Source organism: Euleptes europaea, chromosome 4 (genome assembly GCF_029931775.1).
Source record: "Euleptes europaea isolate rEulEur1 chromosome 4, rEulEur1.hap1, whole genome shotgun sequence".
NCBI classification, from domain to species: Eukaryota; Metazoa; Chordata; class Lepidosauria; order Squamata; family Sphaerodactylidae; genus Euleptes; species Euleptes europaea.
This window is the reverse complement of record NC_079315.1, coordinates 85875824-85901480: the sequence shown is the minus strand read 5'-3', so window position 1 is coordinate 85901480 and position 25657 is coordinate 85875824. Positions and strand designations below refer to the sequence as shown.

Sequence of the window (25657 nt, the reverse complement as noted above, 5' to 3'; positions counted from 1 at the left end):
ATTTTCGAAGAGAAGACCAGGCCTCCGGAGGCCAGGTCTGCCCCCATTATTTTCAGTGCCCCCATCTGGTCTGTGGCGCTTCTGCCTTTAAATTTTAAAGGTCCATTATTTTCTATGGGAAACAGACCTGGCCTCTTCAAAGTTTAAAGAGCAATAGCTCCATGGACTAGGCATTTTGTTGGGTTGTCAGTATCCAATGGCACACTTCTAAAATGTGTCCTTCTGCATTGTTACTGGATGACTTGTGCTGTCTGATTGATTTTTTAAAAATATTTTGCAATCCACCTTGGGCTATAAAGGATGTAAATAAATGAGGTTAGCTACTTATCTGCTCATCCACAGTGAGTAATGTCTTCATAGGCTAGTAAAGCAGTGGGGCTGATTGGTGCAAATGTGTTTATTTCATATATTATTTAGTATATTTTTATCCCATCATTCTCTTCAATTGGGACCCAAAGCGGCTTACAAAAAATATACTTTAAGGTACACAGATGCACCCCTAGAGTTGATATCTGACAAATCTTTCTGTGTGTTTGTAGCAGATCAATGATTATTTGACGCCCTTGGTGTCACCAGGATACCTCCAATCCCAGAAATAGTTTCATATTTAAAACACAGTGATACACGCAAAAGTGAAAGAAGAATAATCCTTTATAAAGACCAAATCTAAAGAGCTTCCTTATCTGTCGAGGAGGGAGCAGACTTTATTGCCTCCTAAATACCCGTGCATTGACACTGCTGGGACTGTCACAAACGCAAAAGCTCATAGAAAGTGAAATTAGCAAGAACATAGCAGCCTTTTCAGGAAAAGAAACAAAGACTTCCTAGCACTTTACTTAGGAAATTGCTCTAGCATTACTTCTTAAACTTATAAATAACATGGCAATGCCAGTGCTCTGACATGTGGTTTTAAGTAGATTTGAAACAGGCACAAGCTTGGATTGGAAAGGTCTTTGTAAATCATTTTACTTTCTCAAATACTCAAAACAAATTAGAGTGTAATGTTTACAAGTCTCAGCTGTTTATAGCTCTTACCTGACTGTGCTTTCTTTGGCAGAGCACAGCAGCTCTGGGAAACCGTTTTATTTTGTTTGCTTCTCCTACAACTCAGACTAGGCCTGGACAGCTGTCTTTTGGCCAAATAATCTTCCAATCTCAGATTTGTAAAGAGTAGTTTATCCTACTTAGGTCCCCCCCCCCCTCATTCTTTCTCATAACATTTAAGTGTTGCTGTTTGGTACAGATCTCACTAATAAAAAGCAATCTGTTCATTACTTGGCTTAATAACTGTTGCCTATTCACAGATTACTTTTAATTTTAAGCAGCCCGGAAGACTTGGTTCGCTGGTTTCATCATTGTATAAATTTACTCTGCGTAAGCCGTTGTGCTTGACAAAGATTGCCCCTCGCTGCATTCAAAAACACTGCTTATTTGTGGACAATTTCAACGGGAACAATCAATTGTATGGAAGAATAAAAGCACCTCTGCCGGGTTCCGTTGAGGGTAGCTATTACGGTTCTCTGATTTTAGTTGTATTGTAGCTTCTCAAGTATGTGTGGTAACATCTTGCCGCCAAACAGAAAAAAAATAGAATAATGTATGCCATTTGCGGTGGAATAGACCCTCCCTGAACCCTGCCCTCCTCAGGCTCCGCCCCAAAAATCTCCAGGTATTTCCCAACCCAGAGCTAGCAACCCTAAGTGGCACGTAGCACTAAAGTTGCAGCAGCTGCCACCCAAAAAAGCAACTGTATAGTTTTCTTGTTCTCCTCTGTAACATCTAGTAGAACTTGTCCCCTGTCATAATGTTCCACATACCCCTTCTTCTCCCTGCCAGCAGCAGCCAGTGATATATAGCAGGGGGAAACATTGTGACATCACAGCACAAGGTAAGTTCCACTAGATATTGGGGGATGAGTGGGTAAATACAATTTTAGCCATTAAGGTCAATAACACTGAGAAGCCTAAACTTTGCAATAATAGCCCATATCCGTGTGGTTTTTTTGGTTTAAGTGGCTTCCAGGAGCACTTTTACATGGGAATTTATTACACCATTCATCTCCAGCTGGTCTGTCTTCATTGTACCGTGTTTAACTATGTACTAGTTTTTAAAGCCCCAACAAAAACCCAGCTTAGGTTGTGGTAGCATATTCCAGTAAACTGCATGTGATTCAAAACAAAAACACACACACAAAAACCCAATTTCAGTTCTGGGAAAAAAACACCATCTAATTGCTTTTGCAAAATATTGGCAATTTACATTGTGTAAGAGAATTGAAACATGGTTCCTGTTAAAGTGGTGTTTATTTTATTGTCCTTTGATATCCTTGGGTAGCAAAATCAACATGGCTCTGTTATGAATAAAAACAGGTTTGGTGAAAATAACAGGTGTTCTGGTAGTAAAGAGCCACTGGAAGAGTAAATCACTGGGATGTGGTTATTTTCTTTCTCGGCAAGGTTGAAATAAGAGACTTGAAATGAGTCTAAATATGCAGCCATGTAAACTAGTAGCAAAGCAAACATCAGCTCCTTGACTAGCAATCCTTACCATCAGGGCACTGCCTCTTAAGGTTGTTCTTTGACCTTGTAGTCAGATTGCTCAGTTGGATTTTCCCCCCCTCAGGCTTGAAAAGATTTATTATATCCAATAAGACGTCTGGGAAAACAGAGAATTACCTTTAGTAGTGTGACTTTCCTTTGGAGGCACAGGCAAAAGATTTAAGAGTGAATGGAAATTACTGCAGGCGTATTAGTAACCGAAGTGAGAATACGCAGAGAGAGAATATCTTAGAAAAGGTAGACTTTGAATAAAACAAGGAATTGCAAATGGTTAGGTATAGATTGTAAGCTCTTAATCTTGTAGAAAATAATAAAAGTAATTTGTGTTTCTTTGTAAACAGTAAACTATTTTTAGTTATAAGCAAAACTGGATGCAGTTGCCATATTTCCACATCTTGATTACCCCCAAGAGAAGCAGGATACTGCTTAAGAGAGAGAAATATCCCCTCTGGTATCCACAGATAATTATGTGGCTCTGGCCCAGATCCAGAGTTCTGCAGGCAAAGCAGGAGGCAGCATACTTAGGGCTTTTCTTTCCCCATAGGTATGTTTAAACTCAATACAAGCACCCCCTTCCTGCTAATTCCTGTGTATTCCTTCTCCAAGAACATGGCAGCTGCTATAGATGCTCATAATTGGAGTTAGAATGCTTTGGTTGCATTGATGGTTAAAGAACTGAAAAACAATTGGACATGTACGGTAACTTAATATGGTTTGTGGTGGCGGCGGCGGTGAGTTAGGTTGTTTTAATTTCCACAGAGGCCTACTTTTCTCAGCAGTGAGAGGAAAATCCCCAACAGCAATGTTCTCCTTGGTCTTCTTTTACATTTATTTATTTGCTTCGTTTATACCTTGTTTTTTATTCTCAGTTGGGGACCCAAAGTGGCTCACAACATTCTCCCCTTTTTTCATTTTCTTCTCACAACAACCTTGTGAGGTAAGTTGATCTGAGAGGGTGTGACTGGCCCAAGGTTACCCAGCAAGTTTCCATGGCAGAGTAGTGATTCAAGCCTGGGTTTCCCAGATCTTAGTCGAGCACTCTAATCACTACATCACATACTGGAGTATTTTTTTTAAAAAAGTGCATATTTACAAATCTACAAACAGGCCCTATGGGAAGCAGATTCCTGAAAACTGATGAGTTTGCTTCAAATGCCCAGCACAACTGCACTGGCTTCCAGCTGAAATCTCTCATCTGTCTCCAAGTTTACAATGCCCTTCCTTTCTGTTCATAGCCACCATTATTTTCATAGTTATCGTCCTTTTTGAAAAAAGCATTGTCTTCCTTGATGATGTATCTTAAAAAGTTTGCAGCTGCGAGCCTTCCTGAGGAGGAAGAAATCAGCAGGGTAGCAAGAATTAAACATGGTTAGGTATTGATTTGTTTACAAAGCAATAGAGAGCAAGTGTGGTGCAATGGTTAGGAGCGACGGACTCTAATCTGGAGAACTGGGTTTGATTCCCTGCTCCTCCACAGGAGCGGTGGACTCTAATCTGGTGAACAAGGTTGGTTTCCCCACTCCTACACATGAAGCCTGCTGGGTAATCTTGGGCTAGTCACAGTTCTTTCAGAACTCTCACAGCCCTACCTACCTCACAAAGTGACTGTTGTGGAGAGAAGAAGGGAAGGTAATTGTAAACCACGTTGAGACTCCTTAAAAGTAGAGAAAAACCGGGTATATAAACCAGCTCTTCTTCTTCTTCTCCTCTTTTTCTTCTTCTTCTTTGTCAGCATCTGTATCATTACTTTTTTATTTAAGCTAAATGATATCCATTCAGCCTGCTATAGATGATAGTCAGCATTAACAAATTAAAGAGAATCCCAAATTATTTATTTTTTCCACAAAACCTTTGTCCAGTTTTTTTGGTACCGTATATACCTGTGTATAAGCCGACCCGCGTATAAGCTGAGGTGCCTAATTTCTCCCCCAAAATGGGGAAAAATTAGGCACCCGTGTATAAGCCGAGGGTTGGCTTATAACCCCTCCCCCCCTGCAGGCTTACCTTTTCCAGGTGCGCAGGCAGGCGGCGGCAGCGACCCTCCCCCTGCGGCCCAGGAGGCCCCGCAGGCCGCTCCTAGGCCGCTCCAGGACTGGCGAAGGCAGTGGCGGGCGCTCCTGGCGAAGGGGAGCTGGGTGCGCCCCGTGGCGGCGGAGGCGCGGCCTTCCCTCGGCCACAGGAGGCCCTTCCAGGGCGCTCCTGGCCGGGGGGAGCTGGGTGCGCCCCGCGGCGGCAAAGGCGCGGCCTTCCCTCGGCCACAGGAGGCCCTTCCAGGGCGCTCCTGGCTGGGGGGAGCCGGGCATGCCCGGAGGCGGCGGAGGCGCGGCCTTCCCTCGGCCACAGGAGGCCCTTCCAGGGCGCTCCTGGCTGGGGGGAGCCGGGCATGCCCGGAGGCGGCGGAGGCGCGGCCTTCCCTCGGCCACAGGTGGCCCTTCCAGGGTGCTCCTGGCCGGGGGGAGCCGGGCACGCCCGGCGGCGATAGCGGCTGCGGAGGTAAGTTCCCCCCTCCCTCCCTCCCCTACCGTATTGACCCGCGTATATAAAACTTTTAATATACAGCATCAATCACCTCACGCGTGAGTCTTTATCTAGTTCTCCAAAGGAGTAATAATCTTTCTTGTGCCCAGTCTTGTGGCATCACTAAAAAGGGCTTTCCCCCATTAAAATATTTCTATTGTCAGTTTTTCTTTTGTTTCAGTTAAGAAATCCTTTCTTAAACAATATGCAGACTGCTCGACTGTCACTAGGGTAACCAGTTGTAATTTCTCCAAGCCTCATACAAACTTGTAACTTGGGCCCCCACATTCCCACCCCCACTCCTCCGTCAATCTCATGGGTTATGAGACAAAAGTAGACCATATCAAGTAATGGCCTTTATTCTGGCCAGGCCCCCACCTATTCCATACCCCCAGTTAGACTCAGTAATTGTACCTGTCCCCACCCCGCATGAGCCTTAACAGTTTTATATGCATCCCATTCAAGTAATTGAAGTGTCTGCACTCTTCCAATAGAATCAATCCTTTACAGTGGTTTTCAGTTCTTCTGTCAATCATTGCTGTGGTTCCATCATTCGTCCTTAGAATGCTGCTTCACTTCCTATCGTACACTGGTGAAATGTTCTTTCTGCACAGTGATTTTTTTCCATCCTCAGTACCTGCTCACAGTTCCTCCACAGGGATGTAGTAATTCCATTTGTGACACCTACGTGCTGTCCACTTCCCTAAGCAATGAAATGTCTCAGTTTCTTAATGATGTTTTCATAAGTTAATACTAAACCGCTTCATATTTATGGGTCTGTGCATCTTATTCTAGTAATATCATATAACTTACAATGACTTGGCAAACTAAGTTGAAAATGATGGACTGCAGTTAGCAGAAAAGTTCAAGAAATAGACATTATATTCAAAAGTCATTCTTGTGGGCACGTGTGTGTGAGAGAAGACAGATGTTTGGGGAGAGATAATGTGTGTCTGTGAATATATATGTATGTGTGTTTAGGAAGAGGGGTGGATCTATATCTGTGTTGAATAAGATTCCAGATTAAGATATTATTGCTGGATGTTTTTTTAATGTGCAGGGTGAAGATAACATATGGTAATTTTAGTTTAAAATACAGTAGTAGTTTATATATATTTTTGTTTTAGTGCTGTTGCCTACCTCAGAATTTTGAAGGTTGAAGATCAAGATAAAATAACTTTTGTAGTATGCAGTATGTTGATTGTTATTTATAGTCAATGTTTCTTTAAATTGAAAAAGGTTTAAACAACTTTTTAGCTACCAGTTTGTAAAGACTGAGAAATCATGTAAGACAGGGAAATAGTTTTGTATTATCCAAAAGCTAGCAGAACATCAGCAGTTGGGTGCACGCACACACACATACACACATACACACAAGCACACAATTACTAGCTCCATTTCCCAAACATGAATTCTGAGGACAGATTTGTCTGGGATTTTGCTCTGGGGTGCTCTATGGCGAATAGAGCAAACTGGTGCAGGAGGACTGTGGAATTGGGCAGCACAGCAGTGCAACAGGCTGTTGCTGTCCTCAAAGCTGAGCAAGCCGAGTAGTGTTGTCATGTGCAGCCTGGCCTCAGCTCCCCACTTGGGAGACTGAGCACAAGATAAGGAAGGGAAGGAGGAGGACTCTGGCGGCAGCAGCAACATGACTGACCACTTTGATGACTCAGACTTTGGCATGGACGGGGCAGGAGGCAGCACAGCCCGGCGGGCGGCACAAAATGGATGGCACAGTGGGCACCCTCAGCAAGTTGGGGTGGGCTGAGCCTTGGCCAGCACTGTGGGTGGGCCTCTTCTTCGACTGCCTGACCTCCGTCCTGAGGCAATGACTCAAGCGAGCTGAAGGGCATTTATGAGCCAAGGCTTGGATGAAAGGCAAAGTGTGCCAATGGGGAGCAGGCATGGTGGGGTCTGTGGGGGGTGGGGTAGCTGGCTGGAGCCCTGGTATTGTTAGTGGCCTTACCTCGACTAGCTAGTATTGCCGTTCCAGTGGCAAGCATATCAGCTTTTAAGGCTAGGGAGATCCTCTTCGCTGCCTTCCATCTCTATGTTGTTTTTACCACCAGAGACTAGGAGATAAACATGATAGTGTCACCACCATTTTCTCCCATTGTTTACTCACTCAGTGTTGGGCATGGCAGGATTTTAGCAGGAGGTTTCCCACCACATTGCTGAAGCACACTATACAAAAATGACCTAAAAACTGAAATCAGCTGGTATTGAACATTTATAATTCGGTAATATATTGGGGGTAGGGTGTTATTGTAGGCAGTAAATCCATACTCGTGGGAAAACATTGCATGCATAGAACTTTTATTTTTTTAAATGAACACTTTGTCATTCAACAACATTTGGTTTTTTCAGAAAACAAAGCAAGAAATATTTAGCCTGATGATATAGTTAGCGACTGGTAAGCATTTTAAAGAAAATAATTTGAAAAATCACCTCGTGGTCAAGGAGTTTCAGATAACAAAATTATAATTCCTCAGCTTTCACCAGCTTTGTAATGGAGCTTTTACCTATGAGGCCACAGAGCTTTCAAAGCATGTTATAAGGCTTTCATTGTTGTATTGTGAAATAGGCCCTTACTTCTTTCTTAGTAAAAAAAGAAGAAAAAAAACCCTTTTTTTATAAGCTCCCATTATCAGATCTTTTTGATGTGCCCATAATTTAGAGGTTCGTGGTTTTTTTATCATAAATGCTTCATTTTAAGAAGATGACAGCTTATATCATGGTTTAAATTAATATAATTGGTTAAAATTCTGGGGGTTTTCCCCTCACGAAGCTTTAAAGCACTTTTATGAATAACATCTCCAAAGAGTTAAACAAAAGGTATACGCTATTCAATTGAACAAAAGATATACACTATTCAGTTTTTAAACTGTTCGTGTTGTCTTTGTGTTATTATGTTTATTTCTTTTTTAAAAAAAACAGCAAAAGGCTGTAATTCGTATTACAAGAATTCTTACAGCCCATTCCTGAGCCTTTCGGTGGCCGGGGATTGAAATCCTTGGGAGAAGATGCATCTTTGTTTTCCAAATGTTTAGTACCAGGCCAGTGAGAAACAGAAATGAAATGACATGTAGCCAGTGCTGGTGCCAGTCATTTTTGTGCCCTAGGCAAGGCTAACTTCTTGTGATACCCCTCCCCACTGACTGCTAACCAATTTTCAAAAACAGTTGTAGAAAAAATAAAAGCACAAAAGACGTTATAACTAATTATAAGACGTTATAACTAATTATGTTCCATAGCACTATTGTGGTACTTATCTTAAATAAAAAATATATATAAATTGTCAGTTGCATTTTTTTTCAAGAAACTAATCTGTTTAAAACTGTGCCCATCAGGCGAGTTCTGCGCCCCTCTGAGATATGCGCCCTAGGCGACCGCCTAGTTTGCCTAATGGTAGCACCGGCCCTGAATGTAGCAAGTGTGTTGCTCTGAGTAGAGATGCAACACTCTGCAGAGGCATAACCCACCGCAGGGTTACTGCAACATTAACTTAGGCTGCCAGAGCAAATTATCCCATGTAGTCGCAGCCGAAAAAATAACACCAATGTAAATTATCATATTCATTCCTTCAAGAGGACCATGAGATTCATATCCAATGCATAAAAGTTCTCCTCATTCTTCCTTTTCTGTCACCACAGTGTGCGTGAGCACATACCAGTTATTCCAATGGCAGTTTACCAAAAGGGAAACATTTAGTGGAAACATGGATACACACTGAGAGGCAATAAATTCTCAACCTCAAGCATTTGTTCTGGTTTATAACCACACGTAACCTTGACTGCCTTTCATTTCTTGGTTAGTTTTATTGTTCGTTTAAAAAGGTATTATAGCAGATTTTTTTAAAACTAAAAAAAGTAATGCATCTATTCAGTTAGCAGTTGTCTGCCCCGGATATCTAGCATGCTGGATTAATTAAATTATTCAGAAAGATGTTGTTAAGTAGAATTTTAGTTTGGCTGCCTAGCAACTTTTACAAAACGTTATAGAAAGTACCATGAATCTAAGAAAAATAAGCCCTTATCAATGTAGGCTTGGGTCCAAATAACATGTAAGCCAGGTTTCCCACTTCCCCTTAATGCTACAGCTCTTTGTACCTCCTGAAGAGCAGCTCGTGAGAAATGGGAGTACGCTCTGTAGTATGTGCAGTGGTGTGTAGGGTTGCAGCTGACATGGGATTTGGCAGAATACCTCCTTTGCACAAAGGAACAAAGGTCTTATTTTGGGGATCCAAAGTCATGGTCAACAGGACATATAAGATCAAGACATCCTATAAGGTCTCTGCTTTGTAAGTGGCTACATATTTTGATGCTGGATTAATTTAATATTATTTCAGCTCTGTATCAAACAAAGCAGATACTTAATGTTGATGGATGTATTTAATAAACTCCAGTGCTGTTTTTGGATTGCAGAAGCTCCGCTGCATACGTATTGCTTGGCTGTCTGAAGCAGCTATCCTAATTATTTTGTAATAATGGATCATTTCATTGAAACATGTGGATCCTCACATATGCAACAGAGCCATGTACAAGTTGACTATCCCACATCCGGACAGCTTGGGACCAGAAGTGGGTCTGTATTTTGGATCCATCCATATTTTGGATCTGTCCCTATTTTGGATCTGAAGATCGACTGCAGTGGGATGGGAAGCTAAACTGAAATCTGGGCATGCTGCGAGTGATCCTAGACTTCAGTTTAGCTTCCCTCCCTGCCGCAGTCGAAGTTTGACTTGCAGCCACACTGCCCGGCCTCTCCAGACTTCAGAAAGGCCAGGTGTTGTGGCCATGAGTCAGATCCGTGCTTCCTGGACTCTCAGAAGACAGGAGAGGCCAGGCTGCACGGTTCTGCCTGCATGCCGGTTCGAAGGGTCCAGTTTTCGGGTCAGTCGGATACGGGATGTCCGGGCAAGGGATACTCAACCTGTATGAATTTGAGCAAATCAGGATCTCTGGATGAAGGCAGTTTTCTTTTAAAATGTTTAACACATAGAATGTTCTTTCATGCATAGTTCTCCAAATATTTATTTTTCAGCACATGGTGCTTTTTAGACTTAAAGAATTGAGACACCTTTACATGATGCTGACTAAGTAAGGGCTAATTAAGAGAGCTTTGTATGAATTTCATTTCAATAAGCAAGACCCGGGTTTATATTCTCCTTGTCATGAAACTCACTGAGTGATGCTGGAAAGTCTCTTAGCTTGATTTACCTCATAGAGTTGTTGTGAGGATAATAAGGGGTATGAGAACGAATTAATATCATCCTGAGCTCTGTGGAAAAAGGGTAAGATAAAAACAAACTAAAATATAAGGCTATAATAATTCACTTGTTTGGGAGCAAGTCCCCTTGAGGTCAGTAGTCCCTGTTTAGCAAGGAAATATACAATTTGCCTTCAGAATCTTGAATTAATGTTTCCTAAACGTGGCATTAGTAGCAGTGTAAATATTAGCCCCATCGAATGGTCCTTTTCAGGCCAAAGTAATGGGAAAAAATGAACCCGATTTAAAGATGAGTACCTAGGGAGAAATAAAAATGGCATTGTGTGCTGTGCAGCTGGTTTGGAGATGAAGACAGGCAAATCTGGAAAACGAATTTCCTTTTGTCTTCTCTAGCAAACTTTTAATTTCTTCCAGTCGCAGCCTGCGCGTTCTAAAATAAATTACTTCAATAAAAAGTGGGTCCAACCAACAGGGAGAGTGAGTGGGGCTGAGCCACTAGTTGCAATGTAGTGTGTTCTTTTATGTGCTAAGGGGTCAGTGTTCAGGTACCAAGCACAAAGAGCGTCATTGGAATGAATTATGCCATCGTATTAATTTATTGTGATTCCATTTGACGTGTCTAAGATATATAAGAAAATTTGAACTTTTGCCGGGAGGTTAGCAAAAGTTGAAAAGAGGCATAAAAGGAGGTGGGTTGGAGCAGCTGGGAAGAGATTAAAAAGTCATGGAGCAAGACAGGTAGTTGCAATGGTGACTTAGCACTTCCTCCATTCGTTCTTCTGTCTGTTGCAATTTATACGCCCAGGAACAAATGACATGCAATATAGCTATATTATCAAGGGAGATAATATATTGTTTTTCATTTTCAACCCCTCCCCCTACTTTACTGTGGCAGCTACATCCAGAAGAGACTCGCTGCTTAATAGTCCGGACATTACTGATATTGCACCAAGCAGAAAGAGAAGACAACGGACCCAGGAATCTGTGGGTGTAGAACCAAAGGTGGCGTCATGTAAGGACCGAATTTCAGCAAAGGAAAGGTTAGAACCATTTTAATATTTACATCAGCAGCCCAAATAGGGTTGCCAGGCCCCTCTTCGCCACCAGCGGGAGGTTTTTGGGGTGGAGCCTCAGGAGGGGAGGGACTTCAGTGCCATAGAGTCCAATAGCCAAATCAGCCATTTTCTCCAGGTGAACTGATCTCTATCGGCTGGAGATCAGTTGTAATAGCAGGAGATCTCCAGCTAGTACCTGGAGGTTGCCAACCCTAAACTCAAAGTATCATTTTCTTCATAGTCCGTACCAGTATAGGATTAATTTTATTAGGTTATTGTCTTTGTGTCATTATAAACAGTTGTGAAACTGAGCATATAGAGGGCTTTTCCTAATAGGTAATCAAATCCCAGGTACCTGCCATAAAAGCCAATTACTGCTCATCCTTTTGCCAGTAGCAGTTAAGCCCCTTAATTCTACTGCTTAATTTTCTTTTTCTTCTGTACAACATTAACTCTAAACCGGTCTTTGTTGTTATGTGAATTGTATGGAGCTTCTCTTCTTTCTACAGGTTTGGTGATCAAACCTGGATTTACTACTTCGATTCTGTAATCAGGTCAAGTTCAGGGTAGAGCTATACTATTGTATCTCGGGCATTCTGTGCACAGAAATCTTCATTTTCCTTAAAAATCAACAACCCTATCCTCATAAGGATGCCACTGATAGTTTGGTCCCCAAAACCAGGATGTCAGTGTGATCCCAGGTGCAAGAGGAGTGCAGAGATTTTCCATACCACCTTGCCTTTGCATTTTCACTCACCCCGCATCTGATGAATCGACATGTTTGCACACTCGTCTTGTGTACTTTGTTCTGAACCACATCTTTGTATCTAATAGTCAACAGATGCCTCCCACATGGATCAAAAATACACACAATGGGACTAGCCAGGATTAGGACATAGGTTCTGTAAACACAGTGGAATCCCCCAGATCTGCAGATAAATGTCTTTGGGTTGTTGCAGTAAGCCAAAATGGTACCTGATGTTACGGTAGTGACTGTGGTCGCTACCAGAGAGGGAAATGAGAGCAGGTGAGGGAGGGGGAAAGCAGTAAATGGGGAGCAGAGAAAAGAAGGAAGTGGAGCCAGAGCCAGCAGGGTTGGAGGCAGGGAAGAAATGCAAAGCAGAAGGCAGTGGAGGGGGATGCTGGAAAGGGGGGGGGGAGCAGCATCCAGACAGAAGGAAAGGGATGGGTGGGAAGGGAAGAGCAGGACCTGTAAAAGGGAGGAAGGGAAACAATATGAGAATGGGGGCTAGTGTGGGGAAAGAGTGGCATTTTTCCTTCTCTGTGGGTTCTCCTCTTGTCCAGACGAGAATAATAATAAATTTAACCAGTTATTTAGATGAAAGGAAGTATCTTTAGCAGATGGATCAAATCAAGGTCATTGTTTCGTTCATTCATAATGACAAACTGTGGTTGCATTATGTGTCTGAGCCTGGAATGTCTTTGGGTCCCCATGCTCCCTTCTCTTCTTTCCTCACTTCCCTGCCCTTCCCCTGCTCTCCTGTGTACCTTCACATACAAGCTTGAAAATTAACCAGTTCATTTTGACTCTAAACTATAGTTTTTTATTTGATATAAATCACAAATGATGGTTTGTTGTACTTCCCCATATCATAATTCCAACCATAATTTAATCCTAGTTTGAAGAGAACAGTACCATAGTTTGTTGTTCAGGTGAAAAGAAACACAATAGTTTGCTGTAAATGCTGCAGTGTTTAATGTTTGACTTGTGAGCAGAGGCGGGAGTGGAAGAAGTGCACCAGCTGAATGATTCCTCAGGTTTTTTCCACTTAATGACAAACCGTGGTTTGTCATTGTGCCTCCACTATACATATATCTACTTAAGACATGATGAAGTAATATTGGGCCTTTGCTGAGCATCATCACTTTCCATATAGCTCAGATCACATGTCTTTGAGGTAATCCAGATTATACTGTATGGATTTTTTTCCCCTCATGGCCTTTATACTAGAAGTTACTACAACTTGTATGTTCTGTGTTGTTTTCTTGCTTACAGTGTCACTTTCTGGATTTCATTCTAGTATTTTTCTGGAGCAAATAAAACATTGAGAAAATGACAATTACTTCTAAACAGGAAATAATAAATGTATTAGTAACATTAACAGTAGCGTTTTGCTGGTTCAAAACTTCATATGTACTAGTTCAAACCACATAGCACACAATGGATAAAATTTACGTTTGAAGATAAAGCACCAGATGTGTATTATAAACAGTCAGTTGAATTCTTGACTGAAATCCTGTACACAGTTAAGCTATTTATTCATTTACATTATTTAAATCCAGTTAAAGGTAGCAATGTGTAAGCAAGTCAGAAGACCACAGTCTTGGGGCTCTTTACTGGAAGGTGGTATTTTAAGTAATCTTACTTGTATTAAGAAAATATTTTTGAATTGTCTTTGTGGAATAGAATCAATACATACTTAGAGCTTCTGAAAAGGGTTGACATTAATACCTAAAAATCAATATTTCAAGTGAGGTAAATTAATTTTTAAAATATTGTTTAACTGCAATTGGTGGTATTCCACAAATAATAAACTATTTTATGAGGAAATGTGAATAAAATATTTACACACGCGCACACACAAATCCCAGCATTTAAATAGCCTTTACTGCTGCAAATCATATGAGATATGTCAAGTGCTTAAGGGACTGAAATTCCTTTTTTATGCTAAAGGTTTGCTCAAACAAAATACACATTATACATTCTGTTTTCGCGATACCTTCTACATAGTGGTATTAGTGACTTGTTTACAGACATTGCGGCCTAAGTCTGAACAGAGTAACAAGAGCTAGGCAGGGTTTTCTTGTGTCATCCTCCATATTCAGCAGGGAAACCATACATATCAAGTTATGTTCAGTAGCCTTTTTTGGTATATAAGGAAGGCCAGAGTGCTGGCTGGTGACACAAGACCTAGAAATGGGACTAGAAAGAGTCTTGAGGGAGAGCTTGAGAAGCCGTGAAGCTTTTTGAGATCATAGCTTTGGCCTTTGTTACTTTATCCCCCTTTATTAATAAATCAGGAGCTTTGGAAGTGTTCTTGAACTTTACATACAAATTCAAGAAGCCCTTTTAAGTGCCGATAAGTATACAAGATTACTTAGCTACAGCAGAGAATCTTTGGTCTGTTTTACAGGGTCATGACTCATACTGCATCTGGATCTGAGAGCCAGTGTGGTCCAGTGAACTGTTTGTTAGATATGACCCTCAGAAACCTAGGTCCAAATCCCAGCTCTGGCCTGGACTATCTGGGTGGTCTCGGGCAAAGTGCTCTCAAAATCAGTTCCCCATCTGTAAAACTGAACCCAAAGGATTACATCTCTAGGTAGTTGGGAGGATGAATAAATTATCGCAAAAATATTTTGTCTACTGAAATCTTTAGATGGATACGCATTCGTCTGTGACACAGGAGAGTATAATTCCCCCCCCCCCAATTCAGATTATTACAGTTAGCATGCATGCCACACATCAGAAAGATGTGTGATGTCTGAATGGCAATCTTTCTGATGTGTGGCATGCATGCTAACTGTAATAATCTGAATTGGGGGGGAAATTATACTCTCCTGTGTCACAGACGAATGCGTATCCATCTAAAGATGCCTGCTGATAATTCTGATGGGTTGCCATTCAGACAGGCAGAGAAAGCTGCAGGGCAACTTGGTCAAATAAATGGGCAAGCAGCTGTTGCTGGAGTTGCTGACCACTGTTTTTTGCCTCTTTCTCTTGCTCCTTAGCAGGTACGTTTACCTGTGCCCACCAATTTCGAAGAGATGTTAGCTACTAAAGAAAGAGTTAAATGGTAAACAGTGGACAAAGAAAGCTAGCAAGGGACTCCTTCTTGTGTGTGTATGTGTGTGTGAGAGAGAGATCCCTCAACTTTCTTTCCCCTTTTTTAAATTAAGTTTTATTGAAGTATACAGAATATTACAGAATATGCCAAAATATACAAAAAGACATAATATACAAAAAGAAAAAAAAGAAAAAGCGAGATATAAAATAATACGGAAACCGACTTCCAACTCTCCTCACACAGAACAGATTATTATATATCTTCTTTCTTTTGTGAATAACTTTGATTTTATCTGTTTTTACTTTAATTATTATGTAGCTATTTTCATCTTAGTCTACAGTTTAATAAGTTTAGGTTCTAAAACCTAAGGTCATTTTTTTATCCCTAAAATATTGAGTTATATATACTGACCATACCTCCCAGTCTATATCAAAGTGTCTGTCCAACTTTCTGTGGTTTGTAGGCAGGGAAGCCTTCAGAATTCTTAGCATACTCAGAGTTGTTGTTTTTTTAATTCATTGATATCCCACCTTTCTCTCCAAAGGGGACCCAACAAAGCTTACATCATCCTCCTCTCTTCCATTTTATCCTCACAACAACCCTGTGAAGTAGGTTAGGCTGAAAGTGCGTGACTGCCCCAGGGTCCACCGGCAAGCTTCCATGGCAAAGTGGGGATTTGAACCTGCCCAAATGAATGAAAGAAATGCGACTTTTCTGGTTCTTTCTTTTCATATGTTGTGATTGCTCATCCCTAGTAGCAAGCATAGCATTTAGAATGGCGTCGAGCCTATTGAAGGTTTTGTTATTATGCACCCTGTTTTTTCACATGGAGTTGCAGAATTTTAAGGCCTGCGCTTAGCCAGCGTGGCATCTTTGGGATGTTGAACACAGACTGAGGAAAGCTGAGATTCAGACCTCATTCTGTCATGAAACTCAGTGGAAGACCTTGTGTGACAGTCATTTGTTTTCAGTCTAACCTCAATAACCACACAGGATAAAATCAAACCAAGTATAAAAGTTGTAATAGATAACCATTCAATGAAGATGAACAGCCAGTTTGAAAATCTGATGGTTTGAAATACAAGAACGAAGAACTGAGATGTGAGGGTCTGTGATAATGGGAAGCTTGAAGTGAATGGTGAAAAGACTGGTATTTATTCTAATCACCATATCAAACTGCTTCTCCAAGTACATTCCCACAAACAGTTTTCAGATAGTCTTCTTCTTCTGGTAACCCTTTCTTAAAACTGTCTGTTTGGCGATACTCTGATTGTGAGCGACTTCTCTGGAGAACCAGACTGTTGGAATGGCTTACCAAAATAGGTCCAGAGGACACCTTCACTTTCTGCTTTCAGGAAGATGTGTAAAAACAGTGTCACTTCAAAGGACATGTGATGAGTGGTAAATAGTTTTGTCAGACTGGCTGTGCTTTTTTAAAAATCTTGCCGTTGGTTTTTAATGGTTGGCAACTTGTTGCTTTATTGGCTGTTTGAGTTCAAGGAGATAAGGCGGGATATAAATATTTTAAATAAATAAAACCAGGCAGCCGTTCCAATGGAACAGTGTTTCCTGTTGCAGAGGGGGGAAGGGAGAGTTCTGCCAATTCCCATCTCCCATTTTGCCCCCTATGGTGTTTGAGGATACGCTGACTTATCGGGGAACATTTTGGAGGTCTTAGTGTGCTGCAAAAGGAGTGGGAAGTGGGGAAAGTTAATGGGAACTGGACATACCAGTAAAATAATTGGAATTGGGTACATAATCCCAGAGCCATGTGATACTTAGGACAAGTTCATCAGGGTCATAAAAAGATATTTGTTTGATAAAGTGAAATATTTTGGGGTGTTTGGTAGAATTTGAGTATATAAGTAGTAAAAGGACTGTATCATCATCATCACACCAATGCACTGGCAAAATGGTTCAGAAGCCCCCCTAGTTCAGTGACAATACTGAAGAATGATAAATTTCTTGCAATCGCTAGGCTTTGACCATTAATGGGAAAGCTAGTGTCTAGGAATCGGAGAGGATTTTTGATAGCAGCTAGAAAGTGCTGTCTCCTCCAGCTTCTTCCGGTTAATCCTTAGAACTAGAATGGCTTTAAAAGCAAGCACAAACACAGAAACCCTTTTTGGAGACAAGTAAAGCCTAGAGAATAAAAATTAGCATCTCCCCTCCTTTGTGGATGTGACCTTGGCCTTCTCTACCAAGGTACTGTCCTGGGAATTTTAAGTGCAGTGCCATATGCGTCTCCTCTTTTCTGCAGTGTATATTATCTCCTTGGGAAATGTCTTGCTGAAGTTGCTGAGGATTTTCTTCAAAATGTGTTGCGGACATAAACAGCCTTTCATTTGATAACCCCCTGCCTCCTTAAAAGCCTAGCAAGTCTGCGGTGCATCATGAATTCCCTTGGGACAATATCTCTTCTTTTGCCTAATTTATTGCCCGTGCCTCACATTTTTAAACACTGAATTCAACCTTTGTTTAAAATGTGGTTTGCTACCACCAGTGATTCAAGTAGCAAAATCTTGCTCTTATCTTGAATTTCAGCTTTCTCAGAGGACCATGCAGACGTTGGTATTACTGTCTCACATGAAGTAATATTTTACTGGAAAGGCTTAACTCTCTGAAATTAGACGCCACTTTAAAAGACATCAACCTTTTTCATGGCCCAATGAGAGTATGAAGTTCACACTCCAGCCACTGTTAAAAAAGCTATTATTTTCTTTCACAACTGCATGTTAGCACGCCGTTAGCCTTTTAAAAGATTTACTTATTGTAATTTAAACATCTTTAGAACCTGCAGAGTGTGTTTTCTATAGCTATTTAACACAAATAGCCATTGTTGCGGGAGGGGACCCTCTGTATAAAACAGCATTTTAAACAAGGGTTTCTCTCAAGAGTTTCTCAGGTTTGAGTCTCAACCATACAAAACTATTGGAGATGAATGCACAGTACCAACTCACCCATTAATGTAATTTTTGAAATTTGGACAGGGGAAGAATTGTGTTTTTCTCTTCATCCCTGCTTTACCCCATGGTCATAACCAGGTTCTGCGCAACAGGCTTCATCTCAGCTCCGTAACCCTGCTCAGAAGGCATGACGTGAAACCTGTACTTTTGCAACCAGCAACAGTCAATCTTATATGCATACCACTATTGGTGAGGGACTGTCATAAAAGTAAAATAGGCCTTCATTACTGCTGGTATTATACCGCCTTCCTTATTCCAGACACTACAAAGTTGTTGTTTCCAGTCTGCACGTGTTTAAGAAATAAGGTGAAAACATACCGTGCTATCCTTAGCACCAGTTATACTGGAAGCAGGACAAATCTTTAGAAAATGACTTGCCAGTATCCGAATATAATTGCCAGTTATTGTCGAAGGCTTTCACAGTCAGAGTTCATTGGTTCTTGTAGGTTATCCGGGCTGTGTAACCGGATACCAAGACCACGGTTACACAGCCCGGATAACCTACAAGAACCAATAATTGCCAGTTGTTTTGCATCACTACAGAACTTGTGATTCTCAAACAAGGATCCAACATGTTAATAGCAAACTGTCTTTGAAAACTAGAATTTAATATACACATTGCGAAATAGCAGGCAAAATGAGGAGGAGGGGAGGGAATCTCTCCAACCTCAAACAATCGTTTAGGCACACCTGAAGTGACTCTCTTAGTCCCAGCCAGGGGGTTTTCCCAAAGAGGATGAAAACCAGGTTATTTGGATCATAGTATGAATCTTAAGCACTATGTTGGAACCTTTCATAACGGAACAAGATTTTTTTGTAATAAAAGCTATCTTAATCAATGCACTACAGCTTCTAATGCTTTAACAAGACATTTTCTTTTCTTTTTAATCTATTGTTACGCACACCTTGCCTTCAGCATGGAAACAGAACGAATATTTCCATTTAAAATCTTTGCAAGGGTACGCAAATCGCATTTTGGCTTGCATCCACCTCTGTGACTTGACATTTGTGATGTAACATTTCCTGGAAGGAGAGTGTAGTTTATATGTCTTGACTTCTTTGGCTCATTCCACTGTACACATCTCTAGTGATATCACAGCTTTGTTATCAGTAGGGGGAAAAAAGACACTTCCGTTTGAGTAAGGATTAAAATAACAGTGCAGAATATGCTTCCAAAATGAGGCTCCATGTGAAGAAACGGAAGTGTGGAGGGGGATGGGGGGTGCCCCGGCGCTACCAGAGGACAGGACCTGATGTGAAATACCCTGTTGCAAGCAGCAGCCAGATCCTACTGGTCAGGAGGTGATGGCATCTGGCTGTCAGTGGTCCGCAGCTGCTGTAGCTAAAGGGGAAGGACCCATTGTTGCTGTTGAGAGAAAGTAATATCAGGGCCCTGCAGGACACTAAAGAGTTCCACAGGGGCTGCAAACCAGAGCTATTCCACCAGGGCTACAGTTGAGGGCAGCTGCAGGTATCATCTGTACTGGCCTCCCTAGCCCCTTCCTTCTGTTTGGGGAGGGGCCGTGGCTCAGTGGCAGAGCATCTGTGTGGCATGCAGAAGGTCTCAGGTTCAATCCCCGGCATCTCCGGTTAAAGGGACTAGGCAAGTAGGTGATGTGAAAGACCTCTGCCTGAGACCCTGGAGAGCCGCTGCCAGTCTGAGTAGACAGTACTGATTTTGATGGACCAAGGGTCCAGTATAAGGCAGCTTCATGTGTCCGTGTGTTATGTTTGCATTTTTGCGTAAGACCTGTCCACCTCACTAGGTACAATGGAAATTGTGCCCCATTTCTGGCGTTTAATGATTTAAATGACTCTGGTATAGCGTTTTATTGTTAAATATTTTATTGATCATTATATTTTGATGAATGGTTGGAAGGCTTGAAGAGGGGAGTGGACATGTTCGTGGAGGACAGGGATATTCAAGGCTACTAGTAGAAATGGATACTAGTCATAGATACTAGTCATGATGCATACCTAGTCTCTCCAGGATCAGAGGAGCATTCCTATTCTATTAGGTGCTGTGGAACACAGGGCAGGATGGTGCTGCTGCAGTCATCTTGTTTTTTGGGCTTCCTAGAGGCACCTGGTTGGCCACTGTGTGAACAGACTGCTGGACTTGATGGACCTTGGTCTGATCCAGCAGGGCCTTTCTCGTGTTCTTATGTTGTTAACCACCCTGAGCCCGGCTTTGGCTGGAGAAGGCGAGCTAGAAATCAGTCAAACAAACAAATAAACCAAGCGGGCCCATGCGGCCTCAGACGAGTTAGGAGGAAGAAGAGAAGGGAAATTAACTAAAGAGGGGTGGAGGTGAAGACAGGGGCAGTTAGTGTATGTGAGTGAAGGTGAGGTGGCAGAGATTGCTGCCTTCCCCAGATCCGTTGCCTAAGATCACCATATCGCGTCTCCTTATGATAGAGCCCCCCTGTAGAAATGGCGGTTCATGGGTCCAGCCCTAACGCATCCTAAATTATTGTTTGCTGTTTTGTGTACAGCCAAGTTCTGCTAACGTCGTGATGTGTAATTGCGGATATAAAAATACCGCTGGTGCTTACATGTCGGTGAAATTATCTGGGCGGATACATCCTTGTGCTGGCCGTCTCTGCAGTATCATTTCGTATTTCTTCATCTTAATGCGATGTGAAGAAATTGTAGACATAACAGGTCAAAGAGCAGGCAAGGACCTTCTTTGTTTTCCTTGATCCCATGAAAGAAGTAATGTTAAAGAAAGCCCCCCAGAAGAGCTGCATTTGACGCACGCCTATTTTCTGCTCCTGTAGCATTTGGGGCTGTTTTTTAATGGGACTGCCTGCATAGAAAATTATCACTAAATGTGAGGAGAAAGGGGATACATTGTTTCTCAGCTGACTGCCTCTCTAATACAGTTGTCATTCGAAAATACACACTTTAAAGAATGGTTTTATTGTCTCTCTGAGCTAACGTTTAGGCATATCTGTTGCAGCGCTGGGTCTTGCAAATAAAATATAAGTTTTGAAGTAAATGTTTTCAATGCTGTGGGTTCGTCTCGTAGACGTTGTGCTAATTAGTTTACTCCTGAGGGAATATTTCTGCCTAGCAAGAGAAAGTTCTCCCTTTCTGATGATCAATGGCTTACAGTTTCCCATACTGAACTATCATGCAGAAGGCCATGAATGTTAAACATGAGCTGTTCCTGTGGATTCAATGCAGAACTGGGCTTTTGGAAGTGTGTCAAGATTAGCCTCAGGCAGAAGGCTGAACAGAGCAGGCCTAGCCAGGAACATTGTTAAAACCCAGTCATGTTGCCAATTGACCAAAAAAGAATGATCTCTCTTCCTACCCTTTCCCTCCCTTCAGGCAAGCTTTCAGAAAAGCAAAGGGCAGGGCCTCCTTTCTTTTCTTTCTCAACTTTTTCCCCCCTTTTAGCTGTTCACCTTTAGCGAGTAGGCATGTGAACACACATGAAGCTTCCTTATACTAAATCAGACCATTGGTTCATCAAGGTCAGTACTGGTCCAGCAGTGACTCTCTGGGGCCTCTAGGAGAGGGGTTTCACATCACCTACCACCTGACCTTTTTTTTTTTTTTTTTAGCTAGGGATCCCAGGGACTGAACCTGGAATCTTCTGCATGCTAAGCAGATGATCTACCCCACTCTTCCACGTGAAGCCAGCTGAGTGACCTTGGGCTAGTCACAGTTTTCTTAGAGCTCTCAGCCTCACCTACCTCACATGGTTTCTGTTGTGGGGAGAGGAAGAGAAGGTGATTATAAGCTGGTTTGATTCTCCTTCAATAGGTATATAAAAACCAACTCTTCTTCTTCTAGCTTGAACACTAAAAAATCAAAATTGATTGCCCGCATAAATTTAAACCATGAATATGAGCATAGGAAGCCGCTGTGTACAGCTGTCGGATCATTGATCTATCTAGTTTAGTACTGTCTACTTTCCAGTATCCCAGGGGATAAACGTTCCCCCCCCCCCCCGAAAGTCCTTTAACTGAAAATGCCAGAGGCTGAATATGGAACCTTCAACATGCAAAGTAAAGGAGCAACACGCAAAGGGACTTCACCAGTGAGTCATGACCGCTCCCCTTATCAGCTGTTCAAACTTAACAAGCTTGCCTTTGTTTCTTTTGCCTACATTGGTCTGTGAGCTAAGGGGGAAAAGTTTCTTCATAATTCTTGTCTCTGATGAAGGTAGATCATGGGACTTCACCATACATTCTTACAACTGGTATTAAATTTGGGGAATCATGCTGAAGGCTCTACGCAATCATCTTATGTGGGAGTATGAAAAAAAAGCAGGCAGACAGTGAGGGCAAGAGGCCACAAAATGCAGAGAGTACAAGGTGAAATGTAAGTATGTAAAATTCAAGAGTAATTAAAAACAACAACACAGAGACCAGTCACTAGTTATGCTAAGCAAGCTAACACCTGTACTGGTGGAGAGTCCCAGGTTTTCTGAAGATAATTAACACTTGTAATGAGTGAGAAACTCTCTGGACACTGAGATTGTTATGAACACTGAAAAACATGGATTTGGAATTTGTGTGTGTGTTTGATGATGGTGCGCCTAGCAATTACTATTTGAGAAGGTGAGAAAGTCATGCAGGTAGCCCTTTTTAATCAAGACCCCTGTAGAGTAATATAAGCCTTGTTAAAACACACACAAAAATCCCAGTTGATGCAGAATGCCGCAGCTTGGTTACTACAGGGCACCCAGGTGGAACATGCATATCACACCCATTCTACAGACACTCCATTCATTTATCAGTTATTGAGTTTAATTCAAAGTATTAGTTACTGCCTACAAAAACCTTAATTGCCTTACTTACATGCAAGACCGCCTCTCCTGCTATGCTCTGCCATGACTGCTTTGCTCATCTGAGCAAAGCCTTCTGAAGGAGTCCCCCTGCAAATTGATAGTCATCAGCATCTGCCCATTCACGTGCATTCTCTGCGGTGGCTCCCACCCTGTGAATGGCCTGCCTGAGGAGGTCAGGCTGGTCCCCATACATCTGGCATTTTGAAGAATGTGTAAAACAGAAATGTTCAAGAGGGCATTCTTATAAAAAAAGATTGGAACTGCAGTATAAGGGAACAGTACAGGAAGTCGCTTTATAAGGGACAGGTTTGTAGTCTATTGCAATGTTTTTTGTATGCATCACCTTCCTTTAATTGCAGTGATTTCTGCCTTTGTTACGTGCTTTCTATATTATGGTATATCATGTCTTGAATAGTCTCCCCCTCCTTTTTGCTTGCAATATTGGCCAGTTTTATAATCTTAGACCTAATGTGATATTCACTGGAGTTCTCTGCTGTCTGACTGTTTTATATTCTGTAATTGGCCTTTAGTCTCAGTGAGAATTGTGGGCAACAAATGAAGTAAATAAATAAATGCCACGTATTTGCATGGGGAACTACTTATCAATAGATAGTTAGCACTTCAAATGAGGGAGTTCCATGAAAGGAAATCAGATTCTTTATAATACTTCCTTAAAAGGCCTTCTTGGAAAGAAAAAGGAATTCAACAGTCATATGTGTTACGAAAGATCCCAGCTAAAAGGGAGGATTTTTTAATTAATAGGGAGGCCCTAATTGTAGAGAAAACATCCCTCTCTGGGAATGGAACTGTCAGCGTAGTGTAGTGGTTAAGAGCGGTGGTTTGGAGAGGTGGGCTCTGATCTGGAGAACCGGGTTTGATTCCCCACTCCTCCACATGAGCGGCGGAGGCTAATCTTGTGAACTGAATTTGTTTCCCTACTCCTACACATGAAGCCAGCTGGGTGACCTTGGTCTAGTCACACTCTTTCAGCCCCACCTAACTCACAGGGTGTATGTTGTGGGGAGGGGAAGGGAAGAAAGCATGTCTTCTTTATGGGTTCTTCTGCCTTCCCCCTCCTCTTTCAGTGTCTGTTTTAGCAGAGCCCATGGTGCACCTCAGTATGTTATACATTCTAAGTAATACAGTTCCCAGATTGCCTTGGGCACACCACAGATGCAGCCAAAACAAAGTTCAGTGCTGGAGAAAGGAAGCAGAAAGAGGGAGAACTTTTCCCATCAGCCAGATGCCTACTTTTCTCCACCACCATTGCCAGCATCACAAGCAGATGGTGTTTAAGTGGTGGTGCAAGTAGATGTGGAAGAAAGAGGTAAGAAGGGAATGCACTTCCTGAGTTAGGCAGCACCACATAAAAATTAATAGCGGGAGATAGGCAGCTTGTTAAAGTCTTCATATGAGTCCACTAAGTCAGTAGCTCACTATAATAAGCTTAATGTCACCGCTAATGCTCTAAATATATAACTTTGAATTTCAAGAGGCTAGACAAACAGGAAAATTTTACTAGGCTCAATGCAGAGTTGTCAAGATTTTAGGAAACAACACTTGATGTCATTTGTAGATGTTAGCTGGAAAAATAATGTTTCATTAGATCTCTTTGTCTCAATATTGCAAGATAAGACATTATTTTCCCCAAACAAGGCAGTATTTCTATGATATTTTATGCCATTGATCATTTTTGAACAATCACTTGATAGACCTCTGCAGCAGTGCAGACGTTTGGCTAGAATGTACAGTATTTTAAGTGAAGTTGATTCTTAGGTATATAAATATAAAAGAAAAATAGATCTCCCTATTGGAATCCCAGTGACCCACATTGACTAAGAAATTCCAAAGATCTATATTAGATATCAGTCAAGGGATAATGGCAAACTACCTAAAAATTCTATTCAGGTGATATTACACTCCAAATGATTATCTAAGATGACTAAGATAGTATTGGATGTTGGAGATGTGGGAAACAGGCAGGAATTATTATTCATGTATGGGGGGAATTGTTTGATTGTACAATCTTTTTGGCATAGGATGGACAAGGTGAAACACAGGGTAATTGGCTAAACATTTTATTTAACCCAGTGATATACTTACTCGGCCATGTAACAAGATCAATTAAAATGCTCTGTATTGTATTTAAAAATTAATAGTTGTGACACATATACTACTAGTTCAGCTTTGGAAACAGCAAGCATTATGTGGGATTGAATCATGGTTGTGGAAGGTTTGGCATTTAATGCTGTTTTAAAAGCTAGGAGAAAGAAAAACTGTTTACAGAAAAAAAATTGTCAACACTGGCAATCATTTTTCATTTATTGGCGTACAAATAATCCATTTGAGGTGGTTAGACAAGAAGTTCTCTGGTTTTGCTTCTGTATGATTGCTTAGGTAGTAACTTGGATGGGTGTCTTAGTAACTATTATTATTTTCTATTTATATTTTCTTATAATTAAATGTAAATATTCACACATTAAAAACATAAGAAAAGCCCTGCTGGATCAGACCAAGGTCCATCAAGTCTAGCAGTCTGTTCACACAGTGGCCAACCAAGTGCCTCTAGGAAGCCCACAAACAAGACGACTGCAGAAGCATTATCCTGCCTGTGTTCGAAAGCACCTAATAGAATAGGTATGCTCCTCTGATCCTGGAGAGAAAAGGTATGCATCATTACTAGTATCCATTTTTACTAGTAGCCATGAATAACCCTCTC

The 25657-nt window shown here is 41.6% G+C and overlaps 1 protein-coding gene across 1 annotated transcript in view; it reads left to right on the top strand.

Moving 5' to 3' along the window:
• The window catches only part of XRCC4 (X-ray repair cross complementing 4), a 133997-nt gene that overhangs the window by 58643 nt on the left and 49697 nt on the right, over positions 1–25657 (top strand). The window contains exon 6 of the mRNA XM_056848168.1: positions 11200–11344. Within this exon, the coding sequence (XP_056704146.1) occupies positions 11200–11344 (145 nt within the window). The remainder of the gene's footprint in view (positions 1–11199; positions 11345–25657) is intronic.